The 26133-nt window shown below is 42.4% G+C and overlaps 1 protein-coding gene across 2 annotated transcripts; it reads right to left on the reverse strand.

The window, feature by feature from the left end:
* Window positions 1–19565: 19565 nt before the first annotated feature.
* On the reverse strand, window positions 19566–25460 carry LOC104590254 (peptidyl-prolyl cis-trans isomerase FKBP62-like). Of its 2 annotated transcripts, none has more exons than XM_010248832.3 (13): window positions 24973–25460; window positions 24780–24866; window positions 23623–23883; window positions 23458–23532; window positions 23294–23374; window positions 23016–23210; window positions 21180–21269; window positions 20907–21082; window positions 20675–20797; window positions 20434–20580; window positions 20200–20327; window positions 19942–20062; window positions 19566–19853 (listed from the first exon to the last, which is right to left on the reverse strand). In XM_010248832.3, the coding sequence occupies exons 1-13, from the start codon at window positions 25151–25153 to the stop codon at window positions 19800–19802; spliced, it is 1719 nt and encodes a 572-aa protein (XP_010247134.1). In that variant the 5' UTR covers window positions 25154–25460; the 3' UTR covers window positions 19566–19799. The 2 variants fall into 2 exon arrangements, with proteins under 2 accessions (XP_010247134.1, XP_010247135.1); XM_010248833.3 differs by having other exon boundaries at window positions 19566–19850; window positions 24973–25454.
* Between the last annotated feature and the right edge of the window lie 673 nt (window positions 25461–26133).

A 26133-nucleotide genomic window follows, 5' to 3' on the forward strand; every position in this document is an offset into this window, starting at 1 on the left:
GGCAAGGGGAGCAGAGTAGGGATGCTCCTGAATCCAGCAGGCAAGCGGAACAACCGCAGAAGCAGCCCCCCGAAGAGAGACCAGTTCGGGGGACCATCCACGTCATAGTTGGAGGTTCAATTGTGGCGGGCTACACCTCAACTGCAGCTCGCGCATCAGCTCGCGAGGCCGCCAAGGAAGAGTAGAACCCCCCAAAGCAACCAAGGATGAAAGACCCCATCTTCTTTATAGAAGACGACGCACGCGGGGTCCACTACCCCCATGATGACGCGCTCATCGTAAAGGTGAAGATCAACGACTTCGAAGTCAGGCACGTCCTCATCGACTCAAGTAGCTCAGCGGACATCCTCTTCAAAGCAGCCTTCAACCAACTTCAGCTTCAAGAGAGCAACCTAAAGCCCGCGAGCACTCCTCTGGTAGGCTTCAGCGGACAGGAAGTCAGGCCCCTGGGAAGGATTACAGTACCTGTGGAAGTCAGCACTTGGCCTAGCATAGTGAGGCTCAACCACGATTTCTTTGTGGTTGCAACCCCCTCCCTGTATAACACCATAGTAGGTCAGCCGATTACCCATGCCTTACGGGCTGTGGTGTCCACTTACTACTTGGCCATGAAGTTCCCCACGGACTTCGGAATAGGGATAGCACGAGGTGACCAGCTTGAGTCTCGCAAATGTTACATCGCCACCCTCAAAGGGAAAGCCAAGGTGGCTGATGACCTCAAGCTGGAGCGACTTACGGAGTAGAGCGAGGAGCGAGCTGCGCCCACAGAAGAGACCGTCTCCATCCCAGCCTCGACGGAGGACCCAGCCCGAACGCTTCAGATCGGTGCTTCCATTGAGGAGCCCCTGCGATCTAAACTGGTACGCTTTTTGCTTGAAAATTTAGATGTTTTTGCATGGTCTACGGAAACAATGCCCGGCACAGACCCTAGCATCATAACTCATAAGTTTAATACTGATCCTGTAGTTAGGCCCTTTAGATAGAAGAAACACAACCTAGCCCCAGAGCGATGGAGGGCATTCGACGAGGAGGTCGGGAAGCTCCTTGCAACCGATTTTATCAGGGAAGTCCATTACCCGAGCTGGGTGGCCAACCCCGTTCTGGTGAAAAAGGTTAACGGTAAGTGGCGCATGTGCGTCGACTACACCAACCTAAACCGAGCTTGACCAAAGGACTGCTTCCCACTCCCTAGGATCAACCGTCTGGTGAATGCGACCTCGGGGCACGAGTTGCTGATCTTTCTAGACGCCTATTCGGGCTACAACCAAATCAGGATGGACCCGACAGATGAAGAAAAGACTGCCTTCATAACCGAGCTTGGCCTGTACAGCTACAAGGTCATGCCCTTTGGGCTAAAAACTGTCGGGGAAACCTTTGAAAGACTTGTAAATAAGTTGTTTGAGCCATTGATTGGCCAAAAAGTAGAGTGCTAAGTAGACGACATGGTCGTCAAAACCCAGTTTTCGTGTGACTTAATACAAGACTTGCATTCAGTTTTTGAAATTCTGCGTAGATTTAATATGAAGTTGAACCCGAATAAGTGTGTCTTCGGTGTCACCTCGGGTAAACTTCTGGGATACATTGTTAACCGGCGCGGCATTGAAGCCAACCCGAACAAAATAAGGGCCATCCTAGATATGAAACCACCCCGGAAAATGAAGGAGGTTCAAAGGTTGAATGGAAGAATAGCCGCTCTGAGCCGCTTCATGTCTAAGTCGGCAGATCGTTGCCTACCTTTCTTTAAGGCAATTAAAAGCAAAGGGTTTGAATGGACCCAAGATTGCCAGCTCGCGTTTGATGAGCTCAAAAAGTACCTCGCAAGCATACCGGTCTTAACCCGACCCGAAGAGGATGATGTTTTAGAGCTGTACCTCCCAGCAAATGACGAAATGGTCAGCTCAGTACTAATAAAAGAAGTAGATCGGGTCCAACGACCTATCTACTATGTTAGTAAAGTGTTGTAGGGAGCAAAGACAAGATATCCGGAGATAGAAAAACTGGCCTATGCACTGGTTATTGCACCCCGAAAACTCTGTCTGCGCTTTCAAGCTCATACTGTTATCGTCCTCACCAACAAACCTCTGAGGCAAGTCCTACTCAAGCCCGAGGTCTCTGGTCGACTGACGAAGTGGGCCGTTGAGCTCAGCGAGTACGATCTCCAATACAAGCCACGAACTGCTATTAAGGCCCAAGCCTTAGTAGACTTCATCGTGGAGTGCACTTTCAGCTCCGAAGTCCCCAGGCCGGTTGAGCACGAGGCCCCCAGTTCGGGCGAGCCCGGAGCTCCCAGACTGGTTGAGTCTGAGCATCGTGAGGTAGCAGCCAGTGCAGCATCTCTCCTAGTTAGGTCAGGCGCGAATTGGGATGAGGAGCCCTGGATCCTTCACATAGATGGCTCCTTGAACCAGCAGGGCAGCGGAGCCGGAATAGTTCTGCACGGCCCAAGTGGCACAAAACTGGAGTACGCACTGTGCTTCGAGTTCGCGGCATCCAACAATGAAGCGGAGTACGAAACGTTGATAGCCGGGCTAGCTCTAGCCAAATAAATGAAAGCCGAGCACATTATCATCTACAGCGATTCCCAGCTCGTGGTTAATCAGGTCAGAGGAGAATACGAAGCTCGCGAACCGACTATGATTGCCTACTTAGCCAAAGTAAGAGAGGCTCTACTCAACTTCCAGTCACACTTCATCAAGCAAGTCCCAAGGTCGGAGAACGCTGAGGCCAATGCTCTGTCCCGATTAGCCAGCACCAGTGATAACACCATGAGAACCGTGTACATAGAGAACCTGCCTCGGCCTAGCATTCTCGGGGGGGGCAGAGGAGGTCACTCCTGTCATTCAAGCAAAGTTGAGTTGGATTGACCCGCTCGCGAGCTTCCTGCTACATGGGACCCTCCTTGCAAATCGCAATGCTGCCAGAAGGGTAGAGCGTTAGGCGGCCAAATACGTCACGATAGACAAACGGTTGTACCAAAGGTCCTACACGCTCCCCTACCTACGCTGCTTGCGACCTTTCGAAGCCGAGCTCGTACTCCGCCACACTCATGAGGGCCTGTGCGGCGGACACTTGGGGGCAAGGCCCTCACCCAAAAAGCACTACGATAGGGGTACTACTGGCCAACAATGAATCGGGATGCTATTGAACTCGTTAGAAAGTGTGACAAGTGCCAAAAGCATGCCAATATCCACCATCAGCCTGTCGCCAATCTCAAGTATCTCACCAGCCCGTGGCCTTTCGCGCAATGGGGTATCGACATACTCAGACCGTTTCCACCAGTGACAGGCCAGAGGAAGTTCCTAGTGGTAGCAGTGGATTATTTCACCAAGTGGGTAGAAGTTGAACCTCTCGTAACGATCACAGCCTAAAACATCTAGAACTTCTTTTGGAAGAACATAGTGTGCCACTTCGGGTTACCTCGGGTATTGATTTCTGATAACGGTAAATAGTTCGAGGACATCAAATTCCAAAACTGGTGCCAAGACATGGGGATCCGACAAAACTTCACTTCAGTCGCACACCCCCAAGCAAACGGTCAAACAGAAGTCACGAACGGAGCTATCCTCCGTGGACTGAAGGCACGGTTAGACCGAACTAAAGGACTATGGGCAGATGAGCTACCCAGTGTTCAATGGACTTACCGAACCACAGAGAATACCACCACAGGAGAGACTCCCTTCAACGTCACCTACGGCACCGAAGCAGTCATCCCAGCTGAGATCGAGGTTCCCTCGCTACAATTGGAAGCATATGACGACAAGGCAAATGAAGACGAGCTATGTACCAACCTCGACCTATTTGACGAAGTAAGGGACCTCGCATATATCAGGACCGCAACTTACTAGCAAAGAGTACATCGGTACTATAACGCCAGGGTCAAGAAGCGGAACCTCCGCGTCAGCGACCTGGTCCTTCGTAAAGTTATGGTACCTGAGCCCGGCGTTGGCAAGCTCGAACCAACATGGGAAGGACCCTACCGAGTGAAACAGGTCCTTGGGGAAGGAACATACGAGCTCGAAACCCTTGAAGAGAAACAAGTACCTCGGGCATGGAATACTGTCAACTTAAAGCAGTATTATATGTAACTACTGAGTAGACCACGAGTCACTCTCAGAGCTTAAGGGCCAAAATGCCGAGCTAACACGACCTCGGCGTGATAAGACCCAGTCGCCCCTATGGCATGGGCGAATTACTAAGTAGACCACGAGTCACTCTCAGAGCCTAAGGGCCAAAATGCCGAGCTAACACGACCTTGGCGCAATAAGACCCAGTCGCCTCCATGGCATGGGTAACCTCCAAGGGAAAACTATAAGTTACCCCCTTAGCCTAAGGGCTAAAACACCGAGCTAACTAAGACCTCAGCACGATGGAAGACTTAGCTGCTTCACCAGTGAAGGCAAAGTATGAAGTATCAGAGGCGCAAGCAACTCGGGTCTGAACCCTATGAAGCATAGCCCGTCTCAATACATCGGTTGGACAAGATAAGGAACAACCTACAAACATATAGTTCGGGCATACATGGTGATTACTTCAGGGTATACTATAAAAATACCTCAAACACTAAGGGATAGCTTGGGGTAACAATTACTGAAGAATCCTACTTCGGGCATGTAGCTCTAACAGCTCGGGTGATGAGATCGCTTCGGCAGAAAATAAAAGAGCGCACCATACTTAGCAGGAAAAGAAAAAATTTCATTACTATTTCATAAATAAAAACCAAGCTAAATAGCTCGAGAAATTTCAACAAGAAGTAAAAGAGGGCACAACTGCCCAAGAAAAAGATTTTGAAAACCGGGTTTTGGCACCCGGGAACCATAAGAGAAGCCAGCCTCAAGGGTCCACCTCATCCTCGTCCTCCAGGGAGTCAGGTTCCTCCTCCTCCGCCTAGCCTGCCATCTCAGGAGTCAGGCCCTTCATTGTGATGCCATTGAAATTGAGCCCAGAGAACTTCTTTCGGACCAACCAATGGCAAAGGTTGAATCCGAAGCAGTACGAGCTCGAGCCATACTCCACTTGGAGGTCGTGATACTCCTGGGAGTCCTTGAAGTCCTAGACTGCCTTAGCCCGCTCAGCCTCCACCATGGTGTTGAAGTTCTGAGTTCGGTCCAGAAGTGTAGACTCCAAGTCTCGAACCTGCTGGCGAAGGAGCTCCCTCTCCACTGACACCCTCGACAACTCCTCCTTGTAGAATGTGCTCTCCTCAGAAAGCCTGGCGATCTGTGCCTCCTAGTCACGGACAAGCAGCTCCTGGGCCTCACTCCCCTTGCGAGCCTGAAGGATTTCACCTCGGGCCTGGTCGAGCTCGCCCTGGAGCATCTAGACGTTGGCTCTCTGATTGTGAGCATCGCCAGAGTGGATGTTGGTCTGGAGGGCCATGACGCGGATGGCGGAGTTCACCTGCCAACAGGAGACTAAGGTCAGAAAAAAGGAAAAGAAAGGAAAGAACGAGAATAAAGAGAAAAGACCACTTACCACCATACAGTGAGAAGCGGCAAACGCGGCGAGCGCCTTGGGCTCCATCTCCCCCCACCTGGCGACCTCCTCGTGGCAGATTGCCCTTCGGCTCTTCTGCCCAGCCACGATGTAGTCATTGACACCCTCCTAGTTCCCTACCGGGAACTGCGGGTAGGGGAATGGACGGGATGGCCCAAGAGAAAAACGGCCCTGGCCTCGGGAGCTCGCCCTCCTCGAGGCCACCTTCTTCGGAAACTCCTTCAGATGGGACCGGTGGAACCTCAGGCGGTGGATAAACAAAGCCTGGGTCAGCAGACTCGAACTCAGTGCCCCCAGAAGTAGAAGCTTGGTCAGGACGCGACCTCTTCGCCTTACGCTTCTGGTTGCTGGAAAGAAGGTGGCGCGTGTCAACACTAGACATGATGGCTACCAAAAAATCACAAGGTATTAGCCCAGTAAAATATATATATATATATATATATATATACATATATATAATACATTTTTACAAGGCACTACGCGACCTAAAAGGCAACCTACCCGGACTCAGGCCAGCCTGCACGAGCTTTTCCTCGGTCAAGTAGTCCGAACAGTGAAGGCCAACTACTGCCCAGGACTGCAGCGTTTTTCGAACTTCAGGGTCCAACTCAACCCTTGAATCCTGGATGGCAGCCCTCCAGGTAGTTGGGAAGGGCCACCCCTCGGGGTTACAGACCACGAAATAGTCTCGCTTCTAGGCCGGGATCCTGTTCGGCAGCTCGTGCAAGAGCTTGAAGCCGTGGCGGGGAGAAAAATAGTAGGAATGCCTTTCCGGAGGCGCTCCGGGAGAAGCATTCTTGATGCAGAGAATGGTAGAAAAGATTTCTAGATTGAGGGGAAGACAGTACTCATAACATAGAGAAATAGTCCCAACCACATTTCGGATGGAGTTTGGGTTTTGTTGGTCAATGGTGACGTTGAAATGATTCAACACCTCCACTATCAGGGGATGCAGAGGAAGACGCAAGCCAACCTCGAGTTGTTCCTGAAAAATCACTATCTCGTTGGGACCATGCTCCCAGGGAAAGTTACCAGAGGGGAGAGTGTAGATAAGGTCCCCGGGAAGGTTAAAGTGAAGAACTAGAGATCTAAGTCTCTCCATCGTCATAGAGGAGGGACCGAAGCTGTCGGGCTCCCTGCCCCGAGAAGTAGAAGCCATCTCGCCGGAGGCCTCCCGAGCCTCCAAAGCCTGCCCCCAAGCTCTCCCTGAGCTCGAGAGGGCGTCATCCTGGTTACCGTTCCGGGAATAGACATGGTAAGGGTATCCTGACATATTGACAATATGATAAGACTCACCAAAAAAGAAGAAACGGTGTGAACAGGAGAAGAGCTCGGGCAGCTAGACGGATACGCGACCTCAGAATCTGAAGACAGCAACTTAGCGTGAAAGAAAATAAGGCCTGGGGGCCCTCATATTTATAGCCACTATGCCCCCAGATCAACGGCCCAGATTGAGACAAATCTGGCGGTTCGCAGTCAAGCTGACCGCACGTCTTCTGAAATCGAAATGTGACTGGCTGCATGTCTTCCATGATTGAGGTAATGATGGTTGCACGACATCTGGAGTTAAGAGCCGCTTTGGCATGTTTCTCGGCATTCAAAAGGTCATAAATGCCCTGACCTTCGTGCGCATATTTAATGCGAGCAGTCAATCAAGTTTGAACTTCAGTCAAATTCACCCGTCACAATTCATGAACTCCTCACGCTAAGGTAGCACTCTTAGCCCGATGAGTGGGGGGCAATTGATGGAGGGTGATTTGACCCGACCCCTTGAGACGATGACACGTTGACATGACTCAGCACGAGCAACATCTCAGCACCACAGCCTGACCGCGACTAAGTAACGAGCCCACAGGGTAGCTCGCTATAGGGGGAGCTCGCTACAACGCGAGCTCGAGGTCCCCCGAGCTACTGAAAGGGAATACTCCAAGACAAGTCTGTCCCAACTTGCAAGCTCGGGTAACCAGCTCGCTCCAACACTTGAGAGGGGTCACCTCGAAGTACCCCAAGGAGCTTGCTACAAAGTAGCTCGCAACAGGATAGCTCGCTACAAGGTAGCTCGCGAGTAAGCGACGCGATGCTTTCAGGAAACTTCTATCTGACAAGACCGTACCCGTCAAACTGTGCCACGTCTCCTAACCGACAGCACAATCCCTGCCAATTCAACAGACTGCACCCACGTCTCTCGACAGATGGTGGCGTGCCTGTCCCTCCAGGACGTGTCACTCATCCGATTGGGTAGTGCTCTGCAACGGTTACCTGCGCAGCCCTGGCAAATAACGGCTGCGATAGAGGCCCAGTGGCGGTTATGCCCGATTTGACAAGAACGTCTATATAAGAGCCCCCCTAGTTGAAAGGAAGGGCTCTCTCGAACATCCGAGATCTTATCTTGAACTTACTCAAACTTTCTCTCGAGCTAACTTAGTGATCTTGCGCGACCTACACTCTTAGCCTTTTTTACACTCTTCACTATTTTCTTCAGCGTTCTAACTTAAGCATCGGAGTATTCCCACCGGGCAAGTCCCCTAGGAATTTTTCACCGTCTTCTTCTCAGGTGCCGTCCGTTGCCAGGTAGGAGCCAGTCAGCAGCTAGCTAGGAGTGTCCGGATCGCGCAGCATCAGAACCCATGTGAACCCCTACATACATATCCAGGGGGTTCAATAATGTATTATTTTGGGACCCATTAGGTTGAGAGCTCGAGGGAAAAAAAGCATTTTATTGAGACCCACATAGAAATTTCAGGGTTGACTGATTAAGGAAGGGTAAGCTTGAAACACAATTCTGATTGATGACCCAAATCATGTTCATATCAATCAATCATAAGGGGAGCATTATTTGAACTACTTACACTGCCATTATCTTCAGTAGGTTTTCCAAGAACAGCAGGCTTTCCTCTAAATGGTTCTCTGAAAATGTGAGTGAATTGGAACTTGATCTACTGGCTCACCACAGTCACCATGCCATTGAAGTACACTTGCCTGCATACATAGAAACCAAATATTTAACTTCACCAGGTAAATATCATATCAAATTGAAGAAGCAAAACTAAAGGCTGGAATCAATTATAAATGCACAATGCTTCAATCCAACCATAACCACTCAAAAATTGATTCCTCACCTCTATTTCCTTTTCTTTTTATCTATGAAAATAAGCTATCTAGCTGATGTTTTCTTTTTTCTATTGAATTTTGAGTTGAACTTATGTACATCTTCATACTCCAAGGCCCTCTTTTCTATTATCCAATCTGTATGTGGGATTTTGCAGCTTGGTTGCATGACAGTTCTGATTAGAGGATTCTATATGATGGATCTTGTTTTTTGTTGAATATTGCTTAGATTTCTAGGCGTCCTGATCGCCTATGTTCATATTACTAAATAATCTTTGAAAAGTATTGACAAATTTCTGCCAACCAATATAGACTTTGGTTAGATGCTCTCATTTCAAACCTGAATTCTTAGTGAAACTTTCATTTGCTTACAGGATTGTGAACTAATTGTGAAAGTTTCAAAGGTGCCCAATTCAAGGGAAAAGACCTTGTTCTCATTATTGTTCCATTTGAACCGCTACTTTATCTAGACTATTGGGATCGAGAGAGAGAGAGAGAGAGAAGACCTAATCGCCTAAATGCAAAGCCACTTCTAGTGTGAAGAATTTAACATTAATCATCACCATAGGCTCAGATTGAGTACATAAATAGAGAGATGACTGAGATAGAGAAAGATGACTAAGAGAGAGTCGATTGGGAGAGGGCGGGAAGAGGAAGAGGCATGGAGGAAAAGTGGAAAACCTCCTCAGCCCGTGTCACTTATGTAGCAGCAATTGTTTAGTCTTAAGGGACAGTTTTAATTGACTGCCATTAAAGATCAATATTTCTAGCATTGGTTGCCAAATAGTTAGTTCAAAAACTGCCGCTAGAAATATTTTTTTTGTAATGTATTCTTAGTATGATATGATAAATATTTATTTTAAAAATTATGATTATAATCATAAAATGGTTTAATGTGCAGGCATTAAAACATGTGAAGCTCCTTTACCCAGGATATGATAAGAAAGACGTGGCTAGAGGTATACTTGTTAGTGAAGATCCTAAAATGGTGGTGGGTGATGAAGCACTTGGTCATGAATGGTGTGAGATATCCTTAAAATCATTAATGATTAATGACTTAGTTTTGTTAAGGAAATGTGGTAATATGGTAACTCTTGGAGTTGCACTTGGATCTCACACCGCATAGGTTAAATCAATGGTAAGTGTATAATGCATATAAAACTCTTACATTATTTAATTTATATAGTTAATATTGACATCAGTCCTTATGTAGTCATTTTTATTGAACTTGACAGACTAAAGATTATGATCCAAAGCGAAGGTCATGAGTATGATGCACGTGCATATAAGCAACTTTTCAAATGCGATGAGGATAATTTTGTCAATTTTCTTTTTTTTTTTTGGTGATGAAAAAAATTATTAAATGAGTATATTGAACAAAGACTACTATGGATATTTTGTGTAAATATATACAGGTTATATTTGTAAAAGCCCCTTTTATCATACAGGGTGACACTAAATTCTTTTTAGTAATGGCATTCATTCAAAATTTAAATGACAACTACACATTTAGCAACGGTTAGATGAAACCGTTGCTAAATGTTCCATACAGTTGCAGTTTTAGCAACGGTTATATTTTGTAACAATTTTTCTACGGCATCGGTTTTTGACACTAACCATTGGAATAAGATTTTTATTACAACCGTTAATGTACAAAATCGTGGTAATTTAAATGAATTGTTAATACTTTAAGTGACGGTTATATCTAAAACCGTTGCTAAAAGTTCCATACAGTTGCAGTTTTAGCAACGGTTATATTTTGTAATAATTTTTCTACGGCATCGGTTTTGACACTAACCATTGGAATAAGATTTTTATTACAACCGTTAATGTACAAAATCGTGGTAATTTAAATGAATTGTTAATACTTTAAGTGATGGTTATATCTAAAACCGTTGCTAAAAGTTCCATACAGTTGCAGTTTTAGCAACAGTTATATTTTGTAACAATTTTTCTACGGCATCGGTTTTTGACACTAACCATTGGAATAAGATTTTTATTACAACCGTTAATGTACAAAATCGTGGTAATTTAAATGAATTGTTAATACTTTAAGTGACGGTTATATCTAAAATCGTTGCTATTTCTACTTGTTCATCAATATTGCATATTTTATAGCCACAACCAAAACCGTTGCTATAAATATTTGTAGCAACGGTACAATATAAATCCGTTGCAATAAATTTTTTAATTAGCAATGGTTAAAACCATGGCTATATGTATATTTTTAGCCACGGTGTACCATATCCATGTTTATAGGTTTTAGCCACGCCAATATCCGCCACCAAGAAAAAATTGTGGCTAAACTGTTGCTATAGCCATTAGCAACGCTTTTTGGTATCTTTTTGCAACGGTTTTGTCCATTGCTAAAGCCAATTTTTCCTGTGAGTGAGACGGCAACGCTTAGGACGGACCCAATAAAGGTGTGTGCTGAGCAGAGGTCGGCATGCGACCTGGAACCAATGGTGCGGCTGCATGTAGCGACCCCAAATGGTTGTGCTCCTCAGAGGTAAGCCGCATCCTGACCGTTTGAGCCCATCTACCTCCAAACGGACTCAAGTATAAATAGGGGGCAATCCTCTCAAGGTAAACATCTGGAATCTAGACTCAAGACTTCTAAGAACTCTCCAGCTCCCTCTGTGGCGTCGTCTGGGTGTTCTCACCCCATGCCTCATCCACCTGGTGTAGTGCCCTTACTAATTTGACCGTCAGAGTCCCCGCCTCGGGTCTACACCCGGGGCCTCTGATGTTCTCTCTCTCTTTTCAGGTCCAACCTACTAATCCTCGGCCACCGTAGGCCTCGGATACTTTGGTCAACCTCGGCTCAAAAGCAAAACTATAGTGTTGCCCTCAGCCCATTTTGACCAGCAACAATTGGCGCCGCCTATGGAAACGTTGCTAAGACTTCCTTCAACCAAGTTCACACCTTAAAAGACATAAAGAATTAACTCTTAAGCTTCGGCCTATATGGCAAGAAACACCAGGAACGCTCAGAACCTGGTCACGATGGACCAATTTCAAGCGGTCCTCGACCGGCTTCACAACCTCGCATAGAGGATGAACAAGGTGGGGCGCCCGACAAGAGATCGCCCTCAGGGCAGCCGCCCTACTGGTAGCCGAGGGCACCATGGCAAGCGTGTGTCTCCGGACCCGTTGGCCATCGGCCCAGTCAGATCCAATAGGGCTGCCCCTCAAAGTCCGATAGTAGCTGACGTGCCAGTCAGCTGCCGAGGACCTCCCAATCCCCTAGCCGAAGAGGGGAAGAATCTACGCAGTCTTGTGATTACCGCTTAGACCAGGAACATCACCACTGTTGATGAGAAAATTCTCAGAACGAAGGCGGGCGATCGGGCCACCACAGCCCTCACTCTAGGGCCGAGGGCTGACGTCGTGCCTCTCCCTCTCGTGTCTCAGATCTTCGAAACCTCCTAAATGACAAGCGGGCCAAAAGAAATGGGCATGCACCCGCATCAAAGTATTTGGGGAACTAGGCAGGCCCATGCCGCATTCGGGAGAACCAGGATGGGGCCCAGGCCCTCCTCGACCAGAAAATTGTTGATCTACAAGTGCAACTCGATGCTGTCAAAGATGAGCTCCGCCAAGTCAGAGAGAGCCGAGTTGATACCTTATCCAACCAGAACCCTCCATCTGGGAGGATGGACACCTTCACCCCGGACATCATCTCAGAGCCTCTCCCGCCGCACTTCAAAGCGCCCACGCTCGAGATCTACGATGGAACAACCGACCCAGATGAACACCTAGAATGTTTCAAGGCATTCATGCTCCTCTATGGGTACTCCGACGCCCTGATGTGTCGAACTTTCCAGGCGACCTTCAAGGGGGCAGCCTATCCGATGGTTCTCTAGCCTCCCCCCTCAGTCTATCAGTTCGTTGGAATAGTTTGCCAGCCTCTTCCTCGCCCACTTCATCAGCAGCAAACAATGCCAGAAGAGTGTCATCTCACTCATGGCTGTCCGGCAGAAGCGCGGTGAAAGCTTGCGGTCCTACATTGACCGCTTCAAGAAGGAGGAACTTGAGGTCCGAGACCTCGACCCCATGGTCTCCATTCATGCCACCGTCAACAGCCTCCTACCGAGCTCGCCCTCAAGTGCTCAGTAGCCAAGACGTCACCAAAGTCCAAGGCGGAGTTTTTAAAGAAGGCTTAGAAGTATATCACCATTGATGAGACTGAAGGAAGGGGAAATCCATCATATGGATGGACGAACCATGCTAGATGGTTGGGCGAAATTTCAAAAATTTTCTTTTATCCTTCCGGGAATCGTATTCCCAGTTTTAGAAAAATTGCTTTTTCTATGATCGTTCTAGCACCGAAACTGGACCAGATTTGAAACCAATAGAAAGGGAGAAATATACCTGATACAGAATCCACAAGTGTAACTCCCAAAGTGGTAGTTCACGCCCAAAGAGTAGCCAATACCAGATTCCACTGAAGATGGTGCAGCTTGAATTGAAGTCGGTTCAGCAATACAGTTTTCAGCAAAACTGTGACCCAACACCTTGGATCGAACAAGGGAGGTGAACACGAATTTTCTCTATATTTTTCTTGCAAAAGTCAAAGAGGGAACTGATCCATATCAGTCCAAGAAGTGAAGGTCAAATTAGGGTTTCTAGGGGAGCAAGAACAGAGAGAAAGAGCTGATAGCAGAAGTGTCTGGAGCAAATCAAACTATTCATTCTTAAACCTTAAAGGATCACCACTCCTAATCGAATTAGGAGGTTCCTAATCCAAATCTTTATTTGGATTTGGACTCTTTAAGTGGATAAGATTTATCCTCTTATCCTAATGGCTGATCCAGACCCAAATCCAAACCCATATTCACCCAAGTCACATAACTGCTTAAACTGTCATCAGTCAAATGGGGAGACAATGACTATTTTTAAGGAAGAATATAATTGGTTGGTTGTAGGCTCATCTTCCTCCACTGCTACTCTTGCCTAGGCATCAAGTATTGTCTCCACTTTCCTTCTCTCTACCACATCACCATCTCCATGGGTCATTGACTCAAGAGCTACTAATCACATGTCATGTACTTCATCTGCCTTTTCTCAATTAAATCCTTTGGCATCTTGTATCCAACATGTTACTCTTTCTAATGGATATAAATCTCTAATATCTAGCATAGGACATGTGAACCCAACATCTCAATTGTCTTTTATCATCCATTCTTTATGTACCTCACTTTCCGTTTAACCTTATGTCTTTGAGTAAGCTTACAAAATCACTAAATTGTTCTGTTACGTTTTTCCCTTCTCATTGTGTGTTTCAGGACTTAAAGGTGAAGAGGTAGATTGATGGAGGAGTTGAGTCTGGCAGTCTTTACTATTTGTAAGGTGACTTAGGACCTATTGCCTTATAGTCTTCTTCTTCTGGTGTGTCTCCTTTTTAGTTTCATTTCCGGTTGGGCCATCCTTCATTGCAGAGTCCTTCGTGTCATGATTCCTTCACTTTCGTCTGATACCAATTTTGATTGTGATGCATGTCAACTTAGCAAGCATCACCGGGCTATTTTTCCTCATTGAATCATGAGTCATATGTCTAAACCATTTCAGTTAGTTCATTCAGATGTTTGGGGTCCGTGTCCTGGAGTGTCTTATTTGGGGTTCAAGTACTTTGTTACTTTTGTTGATGACTTTTCAAGGGTTACCTGGTTATATTTGTTAAAGGAGAGGTCCAAATTATTTTTTATATTCATTTTTTTTTATGGAAATAAAAACCCAATTTGGCTCTACTATTTGTGTTGTTCAATCTGACAATGCTAAAGAGTACCTATCTCTACAATTAATTGAATTTTACAATGAGCATGGAATCATACATCAAACTTCTTGTGTTGATACACTACAACAGAATGGTGTGGCTGAACACAAAAACCGCCATTTGCTAGAAATTACATGGGCCCTCCTTATCCAAATGAATGTGCCAAAGATTTATTGGAGTGATGTTCCACTTGTTATCTCATTAATAAAATGCTCTCTTCTTGATGTTCCCTTGTTTGCTTTACCACCTCGTACCTTTGGATGTGTTTCCTTTGCCCATCTTTTTTATCGTCAACGTAACAAACATGAACCCCGTGATGTTAAGTATATCTTTTTGGGATATTCTACAGTTCAAAAAGGATACAAGTGTTATAATCTGTCTCTTCCTTGTCACTTTGTTAGTGTTGATGTTACTTTTCATGAGTTTACTTCATATTTCTCGTCTACCGGTCTGCTTTCTTCTCCATTGGGTGAGTCTCTTCCTCTTCCTATTCTAGTTTGTGACTCTTCTCCACATCCCTCCGGTACTACCCTTCCCAGGCCACCTATTTTAACAAGTGTATCTAAGGACGTGATTGGCTTTAGCTCCAACATCAACTACCTTACCGTCGTTTGAAGGTATTGTTGCCCCTTCTACTACTACTATTGTTACTCCAGTTGTACAACCAGCCTTAGACCTTGATTTACCTATTGCCCTTCGAAAAGGTATTCGTTCATCTACAAGACACCCTATTAGTCACTTTATTTCTTATGAGTCCTTATCACCTTCTGCCCTTGCTTTTGTTACATCCCTTTCTACAGTCTCCATTCCAAAGTCCCTACAGGAAGCCTTGTCTAATCCTAGGTAGAGTACAACTATGGAAGAAGAAATGTTGGTACTTCATCAAAATGACACATGGGATTTAGTTCATCTCCCTTATGGTAAGCAACCTGTGGAATGTAGATGGGTATATCTGTATATGTAGTGAAGTTCAACCCTAATGGTATAGTAGAGAGACTTAAAGCTCGCTTAGTTGCTAAAGGATTTATTCAAACTTATGGTTTTGATTTTGATGAAACTTTTTCTCTAGTTGCTAAGATCACCTCTACCCGTGTGGTTATTTCCTTGGTTGCAACTAATCATTGGCCCCTATATCAATTAGATATTAAGAATGCTTTCTTACATAGTGATCTTATGGAGGAAGTATACATGGAGCAACCACCTGGGTTTGTTTCTTAGGGGGAGTATAGGGGTATGGTTTGCAAGTTAAAGAAGGCATTGTATAGTCTAAAACAGTCTCCACGTGCTTGGTTTGGACAATTCAATGAAGCAATTATAGAGTTCGGCCTACATATATGTTAGTCTAATTAGTCTATGTTTAGCAAGACCTCTAATGATGGTATTATTAACCTTGTTGTCTATGTAGATGATATTGATATCATAGGGAGTGACTCATAAGGCATCAGTGAATTGAAACACTTTCTACAAGAGAAATTTAATGTTAAAGATCTTGGCAAATTGAGATATTTTCTTGGCATAAAAGTAGTGAGATTAGCTACAAGGATTTCTCTATCACAACATAAGTATACATTGGATCCACTTGAGGAGATGGGCATGACAAGATGTAAACCAGTTTCTACACCCGTGGATTCCAATACTAAGATCACTTCAAATCAGGGGGAGTTAGTTGGTGATCCTTGGCAATATAGGAGACTTGTAGGGAAGCTGAATTACTTGACTATCACCCGTCCAGACATTTGTTCCACATTGAGGGTTGTAAGTCAATTTATGACCTCTCCACATGTCCCACACCTTGAAGTTGTACACAGGATCATAAAGTACATTAAGGGATCATTGGGTATGGGAATTATGTATAAAGATTATGGTAATTTAATTGTGTCTAGGTTCACAGATGCTGACTAGGTTGGATCACCAACAGATAGGAGGTCAACAATAGGGTATTGTATGTTTTTAGGTGGCAATCCTATTTCCTAGAAGAGCAAAAAGCAAAATGTTGTAGTTAAATCAAGTCCAAAAGCTGAGTATAAAGGTATGAGTTAAGCAACAAGAGAATTAGTGTGGCTTAAGAGTCTTCTTCAAGAAATTGGAATTCCAGTGAACACTGCTATGCACTTACATTGTGATAATCAAGTTGCCATCCATATTGTACCAAATCCGGTTTTTCATGAGAGAACAAAACATATTGAAGTAGATTGCCACTTCGTTAGAGAAAGGATTCAAAGTGGTGAGATTGACACACCATATGAAGACAGGGGACCAATTAGTTGATCTATGGACCAACGCTCTGAATCGTCCTCGCATTCATTTCATCACTAACAAGCTGGGTCTTTATGATATATATACTCCAGCTTGAGGGGGAGTGTTAGAAGAATGGTCTTTCTAGGTATATTGGGTGACAGGATAGAGATGTCCTTTTATTAGGGTGTCAACGGTATTCAAAAATCCAATTTTGAATTTGATATTCGACATAATCGAATCGAATTTGGATAATTCAAATATCTAATCGATCGAATTTGAATATCCTATTCATACCGAATAGTTAGTCAGATTCAAATTCGGATATGACCTTATTCAATTCAATAAATATTTGAATTCGGCTAATTATTTAATTCTTATATATAATATATAAAATATTTTATATAATTTATATATATAATAATTAAGTAATATAAATAATTTATATACTTATATACTTTATATCAATAAAATATTTATTTTATATATTTACTAATTATCTAAAATAATTAATTAATTGAATTCAAATCGAGTCGAATATTTGAATAATTAATCAGATTCGATTTCATATATTAATTTTCAATATCCGCTAGATGTCGAATCGAATTCAGATATCGAATTTTCTAATCAGATTCTAATTCGGGTATTGCCTTATCCAATTCAAATTCGATCCGTTTATACCCTTACCTTTTATTTTATGTTTTGGACACTCTTGTCCATTATTTATCATAAACAGGGGCATATATGTAATCGAACACATATTTAGTACTAATATAAAAGGTAGGCCAACTACTTAGACAGGATTATGAAGTCTAATCCTCCTCTAAAACAGATCGGCACTTTTTTCTTTCTCTTCTCCTCCCTTCTCTCCTTTACTTTTTCTGGTTTGAATTCCATTGTAGCTTTGTTGTACCACCTTTCACAATAGGCAAGGGTCTCACGTACCGCATCTGAGATCTCTAGAGGAATGCAACTTACCAACCCACGATCCTCGAAGGTGGTTCTAACAAATAACACGTGCGGTACGGAAGTCAATTCTCTCAGGCGACATGTGATCCTAGAGGAGTCGAAGAGGATCAAACGCACACAATGGGGGTCAATCACCATGTCAGGCAGGTCGCTACTTGGACCTCAATCAAGTCTATGAGACCTCGGTGGAAGATCACGCCTCATGCCAAGGTCCCTAGCCTAGTCCTGACAAGGTGCACCAGGTAGGCCCTAGATGAGGTGGTGTCGAGCGCTCTCCCGAAGTGCACAAGGTGCATCCGAGGTGAACTCAACCTTCTTGGCAAGGGCACGTGATTGTCTACATGGCACCGAATTATTATACAACGGCTCAGAAGTGCCACGTGTTGCGATGTCACTAGAGGGCCAAATCACCCTTCATCACCTAACATTAAAGCGGAGAAGACAAAGTTATTCTCGTATACCATGATTCATCAACAGTAGGAGAGCCCTATATTTGCTATAACATGCACCAGACGTTACTTCAGTAGTGGGAGCAGTTAAGTTCATGACAAATATAAGAAAGATCTTTGGACTACAAGTTATTTGACAGATGGTGATGGTTGGCAATTGTTCTAGAGAGCATTGTTCACACCATGAATAGAAACGTTTTCAAGTGGGAGAATGTCGGGTATCAGTCCCACGACTAATCCACTGAATACACCTTTAGTTTTTGCCCATGGGATAGCCGATCATATAAGAGGATAGGAGGTGAACCATTTCTCACCTCTTGTATTCTCATAACCAGCCAATAGTTACAATGGATTGAAAAATAATTTCAATCCTAGCTCTCCATTTGGGCTTCCAATCAAAGGATCTAAAATTTTCTGAAATTACCAATATACCCCTAGTGAATACTATAAATTGGGGTTGCTTCATTTCATTGTAAATCATATCATAAGCTTATTTGTCTATATTTGGATGTATAGAGTGTTGGGTGTTGAGGATCAGGAGGATTGTCTATAAATGGTTAAAGGTGTGTACTTATTGTAATTCTAGTATATTTGCCCGTGGATGGCCAAATCACATTAAATTGGATACTCTTTCTCCCTTTTTGGCTTTTGACTATTTCGTTATTGTTTCCTTTGTGCATTTACAAATTATATTATCCACTACACTTGCAAATATTTTTCTGATGCTCGAGGAAGGGCTACCCTCGTGTTGTGTAGCCCAAGTTAATATTATTCCCTTTAATATAAAAAAACCGCCATGAATAGATTTAGCTATTTTTGGAGTTTCTCTGGATTTCTTCATTAAACATTGCTCATAAGCTATCCAACTTTTTTGTTCTTTTTTTTTTTTTTGGTATTTTAAGCTACCCGACTTGAACCCACCTCGTAAAGCAAAAAGCTGGCTGCTTTCAAGCCCTCCCAAACGGCACTGGGCGAAGAACCTGGAGAGGGCCTATTTTAAGATGTGGAACTTGTACCGCTCGGGTGGTGTAACCGACATTTTAAAGCCACGGAGAATGATTGAGTTCAGAATAAAGGAAAATGGCAGTAGTCAACAAGTCAAATATTGTCGGTTGGTTTTCAAATTGTGGTGCTGAAAACAGAACTACGGACGGTTGGAAATTGTTGGTTCATGTGTTAAACGCTTCGAAGGGCTGATTCAAATTCAGTTTGTAATGGTAAGGAGTTGCCTTGTAAAGAATAAAGAAAAAACAAACCAATCAAACGAGAATGCATTTCAACTAGATAATTAGTTAAGGGTCAAGATCGCTCCGTTTGATCAACAAAGTTTTCAACAGTATTCAAATGCATAGAACGCCTTGGTTGCCATCGACCATATAGCAGCTATACGGGCCTCAATGTGGTGGTATGGCCCGAGTTCGAGCAAAGAGTTGTTGGTAGACTTGGTAGAAGGTAACTAAATGTAGCATCGAGGTAAATGTTGTACCTTATGACGACCATCCAAAATCTTAGACGCATCGAGAAAATCAAGTCTATTTCGACCAACTTATAAAAATCATTATTTTCTACGTAGACAACATATGTTGGTAGTAGTTGGATTGATTTTAACTTAGGTATAATCAGCAACAGCCCCACTCCCAAATCCTTGTCTTGCCAAGAACCAAGAAACCATTTCATATTAGGAAATAAAAAAGTAGGAGTAAAAGAGCTAGGAAATCCATAAAAAGCAGACCCATCCTATCGTCACTCCAATTAGTATTTGTCAAACTTTATGCTTTGCTGTCAATGCTCATGGGCTCAGGCTCCTGTTTCGCTGCTCCCTTCTGCAGATAAGAAAAGGGTCAAGGATATAACCAACATATATAAACCACATAGTACCGAAATGTGACTGGGCTAGAAGAAGAAACTCACATTGGCCTCAAGCTGCTCTAATTTGCTCATTCTAGCAAACATGTTACCGTAAAACTTGGCATCCTTCTTGTTGTACTCCTTCACCTTCTCCTTCAAAACCTTGTACTCCAGCTTCACATCTCTGATTTCACCACAAAACCCAACACCAAATCCATTAACAAAAAATCACAGCAAAATTAAATGGATACTCTCATACTCGGCTCGTAACTGCTACATGTCATTACTGTTTGTATTAAAAACTTGTCACCAAGTAAATACCTATTATTTGGTTCAATTTCAAGAGCCTTCTTAATATCAAACTCAGCCAGGTCTAGATCTGCCAGCTGAATATATGCCTGAGCTCTCCTGTAAAGTGCTTTCACATTCCCACCGTCAAGCTCCAACACCTGAACCAACATACCCGTCTACATGTCTATTTTCCACCAGAAGTTTTCAAATCACAGAACCAAAAGTTTTTATAAGGAACCTTCCAAAGGAAGGGTTTAATTTAACCTTAGTGCAAAGCTTTTCTGCCTGCTTGTAGTCCTTGAGTTTCAGCTTACAGGCAGCATTATTTAGGTTACACGTGATCTTCAACACCTTAGCTTGCTTCTTCTCCTCTTCTCCAAAGGTAGAGTCATACTCTATAAACTTTGCAGCCTATAAATTACAGGAAAAAAAAAAAAAAAAGACAAGTCAGAAATGGGAATCACCAGGTATCAAGTCAGGAGTTCAGAACAACCTAAAATTCTACCTTCTCGTATCTCTTGGATGCTCTTGCATATTTGCCTGCTTTGAATAAAACATTTCCTTCTTCCTTCTTATTCCCAGCAGCTTCAATTTTCTCCTCGGTGTTCATGTCCCATGACTCTTTCTCCTGAAGATCATTAGAGTTTTAACATACACTTCCATCCAGCCAATCACAAATGACAGAAAACAGTATATGCATTTTTTTGAGTGATACACATGAAAGGTCTTGCCCTCACCTTTACAAAGGAAACCATCTCAACCTCATAAATTAAAGTTGAGTTGGGAGGGACCACAGCCAATTGCTGCTTTGACTCGGATGAACCAAAACCATACTCCGGTGCAATTGTCACTAGTGCAACCTCACCCTTCTTCATGGTCATCACAGCTCTATCAAGTCCATCAATTACTTGTTCTGTTCAATAGGCCCAGTCCCAATGATAGTAAGCTAGGTGGCCAACAACATTATCAAGCCAGAAACCAAGGAAAGATAATTACAAGATAAATATTACCATCATCTGTTTTGAACTCAAATGGTTCCTCTTCGTCATGACCCTTCTTCAAGAAGATTGTTCCATCTTGCAGCTTCCCAATTAGTTTCACTAAAATAATCAAAAAAGAATTCAATAGTCATTTCATGATTTCTCAGCTCTCATCTATTATATATATATCAGGCTAGAGCCCTCCCCCTTTCAGACACATGGCATCCTATTAATTCAAGAAATAAGATTCAAAAATTGGGTAATTTCATTCCTAAAAATTCTCAATAGACAGTTATTTATTACCTTATTACATGTTTATCCATAGTCAATTAAATACAAATATATGGTCTACCCCAAAATATATGGTCTTACATAGGTATATCTTTTTCAAATTTACTGATTTTTTAAGCCAAATGTCTGCATTCATGCTTGTTTTAAGAACTCAACTAAATTTCTGTATCCATGTTTTACTATTGCAGAGGTTGGGTGCTGGAAAATAGAAGCCACAATGAATAGCATATTAAACTACAAGTTTTTGTGGATTTCAAAAAGAAACATTTAGGTAAGTCTCAGGTCTTGCAGTTGTTTTTTTCTTACCCTTTTAATGCGTCTTCCTATTGCAAAATTAGGCTGAAACAGTTGTTGGGTTTGGCATTTTCAGCCTATAATTGTTTGCTTTACAATTAAGAAAAAAACTTCTATTATCATTATTTGAATTCTCTTACTATTAACGTCTAATCATCTTATGATGCCATTTCCAATTTCCAACATCATTGCCAGTGTATTTTTGTTTGACAGTTACTGTTATACTGATTATGGTCTATCTACTATATATGCGGGCAGAGAAGATTAATGAAATGGACTCTTTTGACCTGATTTTCACATCATGTATGAGGGTCAACCCTGCCCATTAGAAATAAACTCGGCACTATGTTACCAAACACACTTGTATACTGTATCACAGAGATGTTTATTACCATTTAATATATGTTAAAGGGGAAAAGTTAATTCAATGATATAAAATGATTAAATAGTTGATGAAATACTAAAATGATTAAATAATAATAAATAACATAGATCAATAACATAACTTAACTTAGCTTATAATTAGTTAAATTCAATACTGGATTAAACTTATTTAACTAAGTTTACTTAATTAGTATTAACTAAATCCAATTAGCTTTATAACATTTTCAGTTTAACTAACATACATCTTTTTTGGCTAGAGAAGCTTAATTCACTTGCAAATTTAATGTAGTCTGTTATAAGTCAATTACAAAACAAACCTGATTTAATTTCTTTAAAATTAAGTAAGGAACTCAAATCGGAAATACTAAATAAATAGTGGGTCACAAAAAATAATTGAATCCCATTCTTAATTCAGATAAAATATTTATTAATTATAAAGACTTTTAGTGGTATGATTTTCATTCTTTTAAATGAAATACTTTTTTTTATCAATAACCACAGAATTCATTAATATTGGAAAAATACTTTATTAATTACAAACTTGATTTAACTTTTTAGGAAGCAACTAATTTAACTTTTAAAAATAAAAATAAATAACTCAAAATAGATTTATTACATAAATAGTAAATGCCAAATAAAGTGGGATATTGTTTACGAATAAGTTCTCATTTAATATCTTAAATCAAATTAAAAACAACATAAATTAATAGTGGATTTCAAACAAAATAGGTCAGAAAAGATTGTCAATTACAAAGATGCAAGACCTATATTAGTTTTTTTAATTTATTTTTTATAACTAAATAGTAAACTTCAAACTGCAATTGTTTACCTTTAACAACAGTACGGGGGTCATTCTCTAGTGTAACATTTAAAGCAGAAAGAGCTGCAATTGTTTACCTTTAACAACAGTCCCATCATTGGGGCGCTCATAGCCCTCCCCTTCCTTGAGGATCTTCTTTTGCACCTTCTTGTCATCTGTTATCTCTGTTACTGTCTTCCAAGAAACCAACTCCAATGTTATTTGAAGCACAGAATTTGGGGGAATAGCACCTTCATCACCACAGGCTGGTCTGCCCTTTTCTCCAAATGCATCTGACCAAATTGAAAAGCATGGTAAGAAACCAAAATTAAAGTCCATGTATCAGAACAAGAGGCACAAAATATGCACAACTTACATTGTGGCTTCACTGTGAGAAGAACCTTTTCTCCCTTCTTCATTGTTTTAACAGCCTTTGCCAAAGCAGGACAGAAAAATCCTATTTTTAAAGAATACTTCCATTAGAAAATCCAGTAGAGAAGTACGAATTTATATTTCCAGAAAACAAGAAAAGAAACAAACCAGTTTTGACAGTGAATTCAACTCCATCAGATTTTGAAACCACAGCTCCACCCTCAAGCTTAGCTTCATATTTAACTGCATTAGGAAGTGAGGCAATGTAAGAACTTGATAAACTTCCCAAGTTAAAACACCAAAATAGACAAGAAAAATTAGATCCAATATTACCAAACACTTCATCCGGGTCCTTAGGATTCTCCCATTTCTCCCCTTCAGTAAGGATCTTCTTAAAAATGCCTCCGTCCTTGCAAATATCCTTCACACTACTCCAAGACAGCAACTCAACGTCAAATTGGAGGGTTGCATTTGGAGGGATGGTTGGTGGGGAACCAGATGCACCATACGCCAGATCCGGAGGAATGGTAAAGATGGCATTCTCACCCTTCTTCATTGTTTTGATACCCTGATCCCATCCCTTAATCACTTGCCCTATAATTGAAGGGAAAAGAAATTAAAATAAGCAATTAAATCGTTCTAATTTAAACATTACAAGGTGAAGTACAGCCGAGCCAAATTTCAAGTAATGATTCCGATGGTCCAATGTACCAAAGTGGAATGCAGTGGCAAAGAACTTCTGGGTTACAACACGTAAATACCCAGAATATAGGCATGGTATCAGCTCCCTAACCAACATATTGCATCACATGCTTCTGGTTTTTATATTCCCTTTGATTTCCAGTCTCCAAAGCACACCAAATTAAGACTTAAACTGTGTTAGACTTAGAAGCAACAACCTGGTAGGACAGTAAATTTGATTCTTTTTAAGGATATACTAGGTTCAAGCCATGTAGCACAGTGACCAGGTTTCCAATCTTTGTAGAACTCACCTGGCTCTGTCATTTGCGAATCCAGTTCAGCACACTCAATCTTTGTAGAAGTTTGAACTCGCATATTCCTTCCCACCCCTCTCACTCCATCTATTACGCTGTCAACTAATAGTTACTAATCATCTTTCCTTGGACCTTATGGACTCAACGGCATAAGAAAGTAGATTCTACTTCACATCAGAAACGAAAACACTTCCATGGGAAGGAAATCCAATAGCCAAATGTACTTTCTGCAGGTTTTAGTCGCTTTATGAAAAGCGAATGTATTTAAATAAACTCAATCAACATTCAGGGAAAGTCATGTATAGATCACCCATTTTTAATCACAACCGAACAAATTTGCAATAACGAAGGAAATATATTGAAAAATCCCCAACGAAATAGACAACAAAACCAGCAACCAAAACCTCAATCAAACTCATCAACCACCGAATACAACATTTCCTTCATTAAATCCGAAACAAGGAGACCAGATGCCAAACGGAAAAAACAGCATACCTTGACCCAGTGTGAATTTGAATGGTGTCCCCCTATCCCGGCTCGAATCGAACTGGGTTCCGTCGAGCAAGGTCCCAATGTAGTGAACTGCAAATCAACATTGGACACGTCAAAATCAAAATACTCATTTCGCCAAAATCACAAAATAGAAACAATTCCCAAAGAATGCACAGGAAAATAATCGATCAGATACCTTCGACTTCGTCTCCATTGTCAGGGGTATCCCAACCTTCACCTTCCTTGACAAGTTTCTTCTTCAAACCCTGTTTTCCGATCTCTTTCTCCTCTCCAACTTTGAGAACCGGGCTCTCGTCAGGGAGATCCATGTCCTCGTTCATCTCCTCAGCAGGTGGCATATCGAAATCCTCATCCATGACTTGCACAAGAACTTAGACGAAGAATAACAGACGGAGCACGAGACACCGACAACGTAAGGTGTCCACTCTTCTCAGCTAAAAGAAATGAAAACAGAGAACGAGTTCTTAGCAATGGCGAACAATGGGAACTGTTGTTGCTCTCGACGAAGAACCAATTGCAGGGTTGAGGCAAGCCTCTGAGAAGAAGGGTTTTTATGGTGATAAAGGTGGGAGTCGTTTAGCTGGGTTCTAGAGAGTTCGGAAGGGTTTTAGAGAGAGAGTCAGATAGAGAGAGAAAAGACTTGCGGAGGGTCAGGATAGTTCCAGAGGGATCTATTGACAATTTAAAGTGTTTCTCGATATTCGTGCAGATGGGTGTGAGGGTTTTGGGTGTGAGAGTGAGAAATTATTACCTACTTTGATGCCATATAAGAAAACCATGTACCTTCGCTCTTATCAAATTGAACGGCGTCAATCACCGGTAGAATGAAAGATCTGGAGCAATCAGAGTCCATCTTCGCGAATTACTCTACCTTGCACATCCGAGTTTTCATCTGCCCCACCTAATATACAGATTGCGACCCAAAACGTCCTACATGAACATCTCAGCGTGCATCGAGAACATCTCCCGTATTTGTCATTGGGAGATATTCCCAATACACCATTGGAATATTTTGAATATTTTGTGGAACGTTTTTGGGGCAATTCGTGGGGTAGACTTAAACTCGAACTGTTGGCATAATATTAGATGTGGACACATATCCATATCCCATTTTTATAATTTATGGTATGTTTGGTTGCCGAAAAAAGGATGGAAAGAGAAGAATCGTTGAAGAATATTTGATTTTTCTGTTGTTTGTTTTGAAAGAAAAATTGGGATGAGAAGAGAAAGGCTTGGGATGGGGTTTCCCAAAATCTAATAAGCGAGTCACACCAAAATGGTGAGACCCCATTGAAAAAGGAAAATAGAGGCCTTTTGTGAGAAAAATTTGTTGAGC

The sequence above is a fragment of the Nelumbo nucifera genome, chromosome 1, assembly GCF_055504915.1.
Source record: "Nelumbo nucifera cultivar China Antique chromosome 1, China Antique-T2T, whole genome shotgun sequence".
Lineage (NCBI taxonomy): Eukaryota > Viridiplantae > Streptophyta > Magnoliopsida > Proteales > Nelumbonaceae > Nelumbo > Nelumbo nucifera.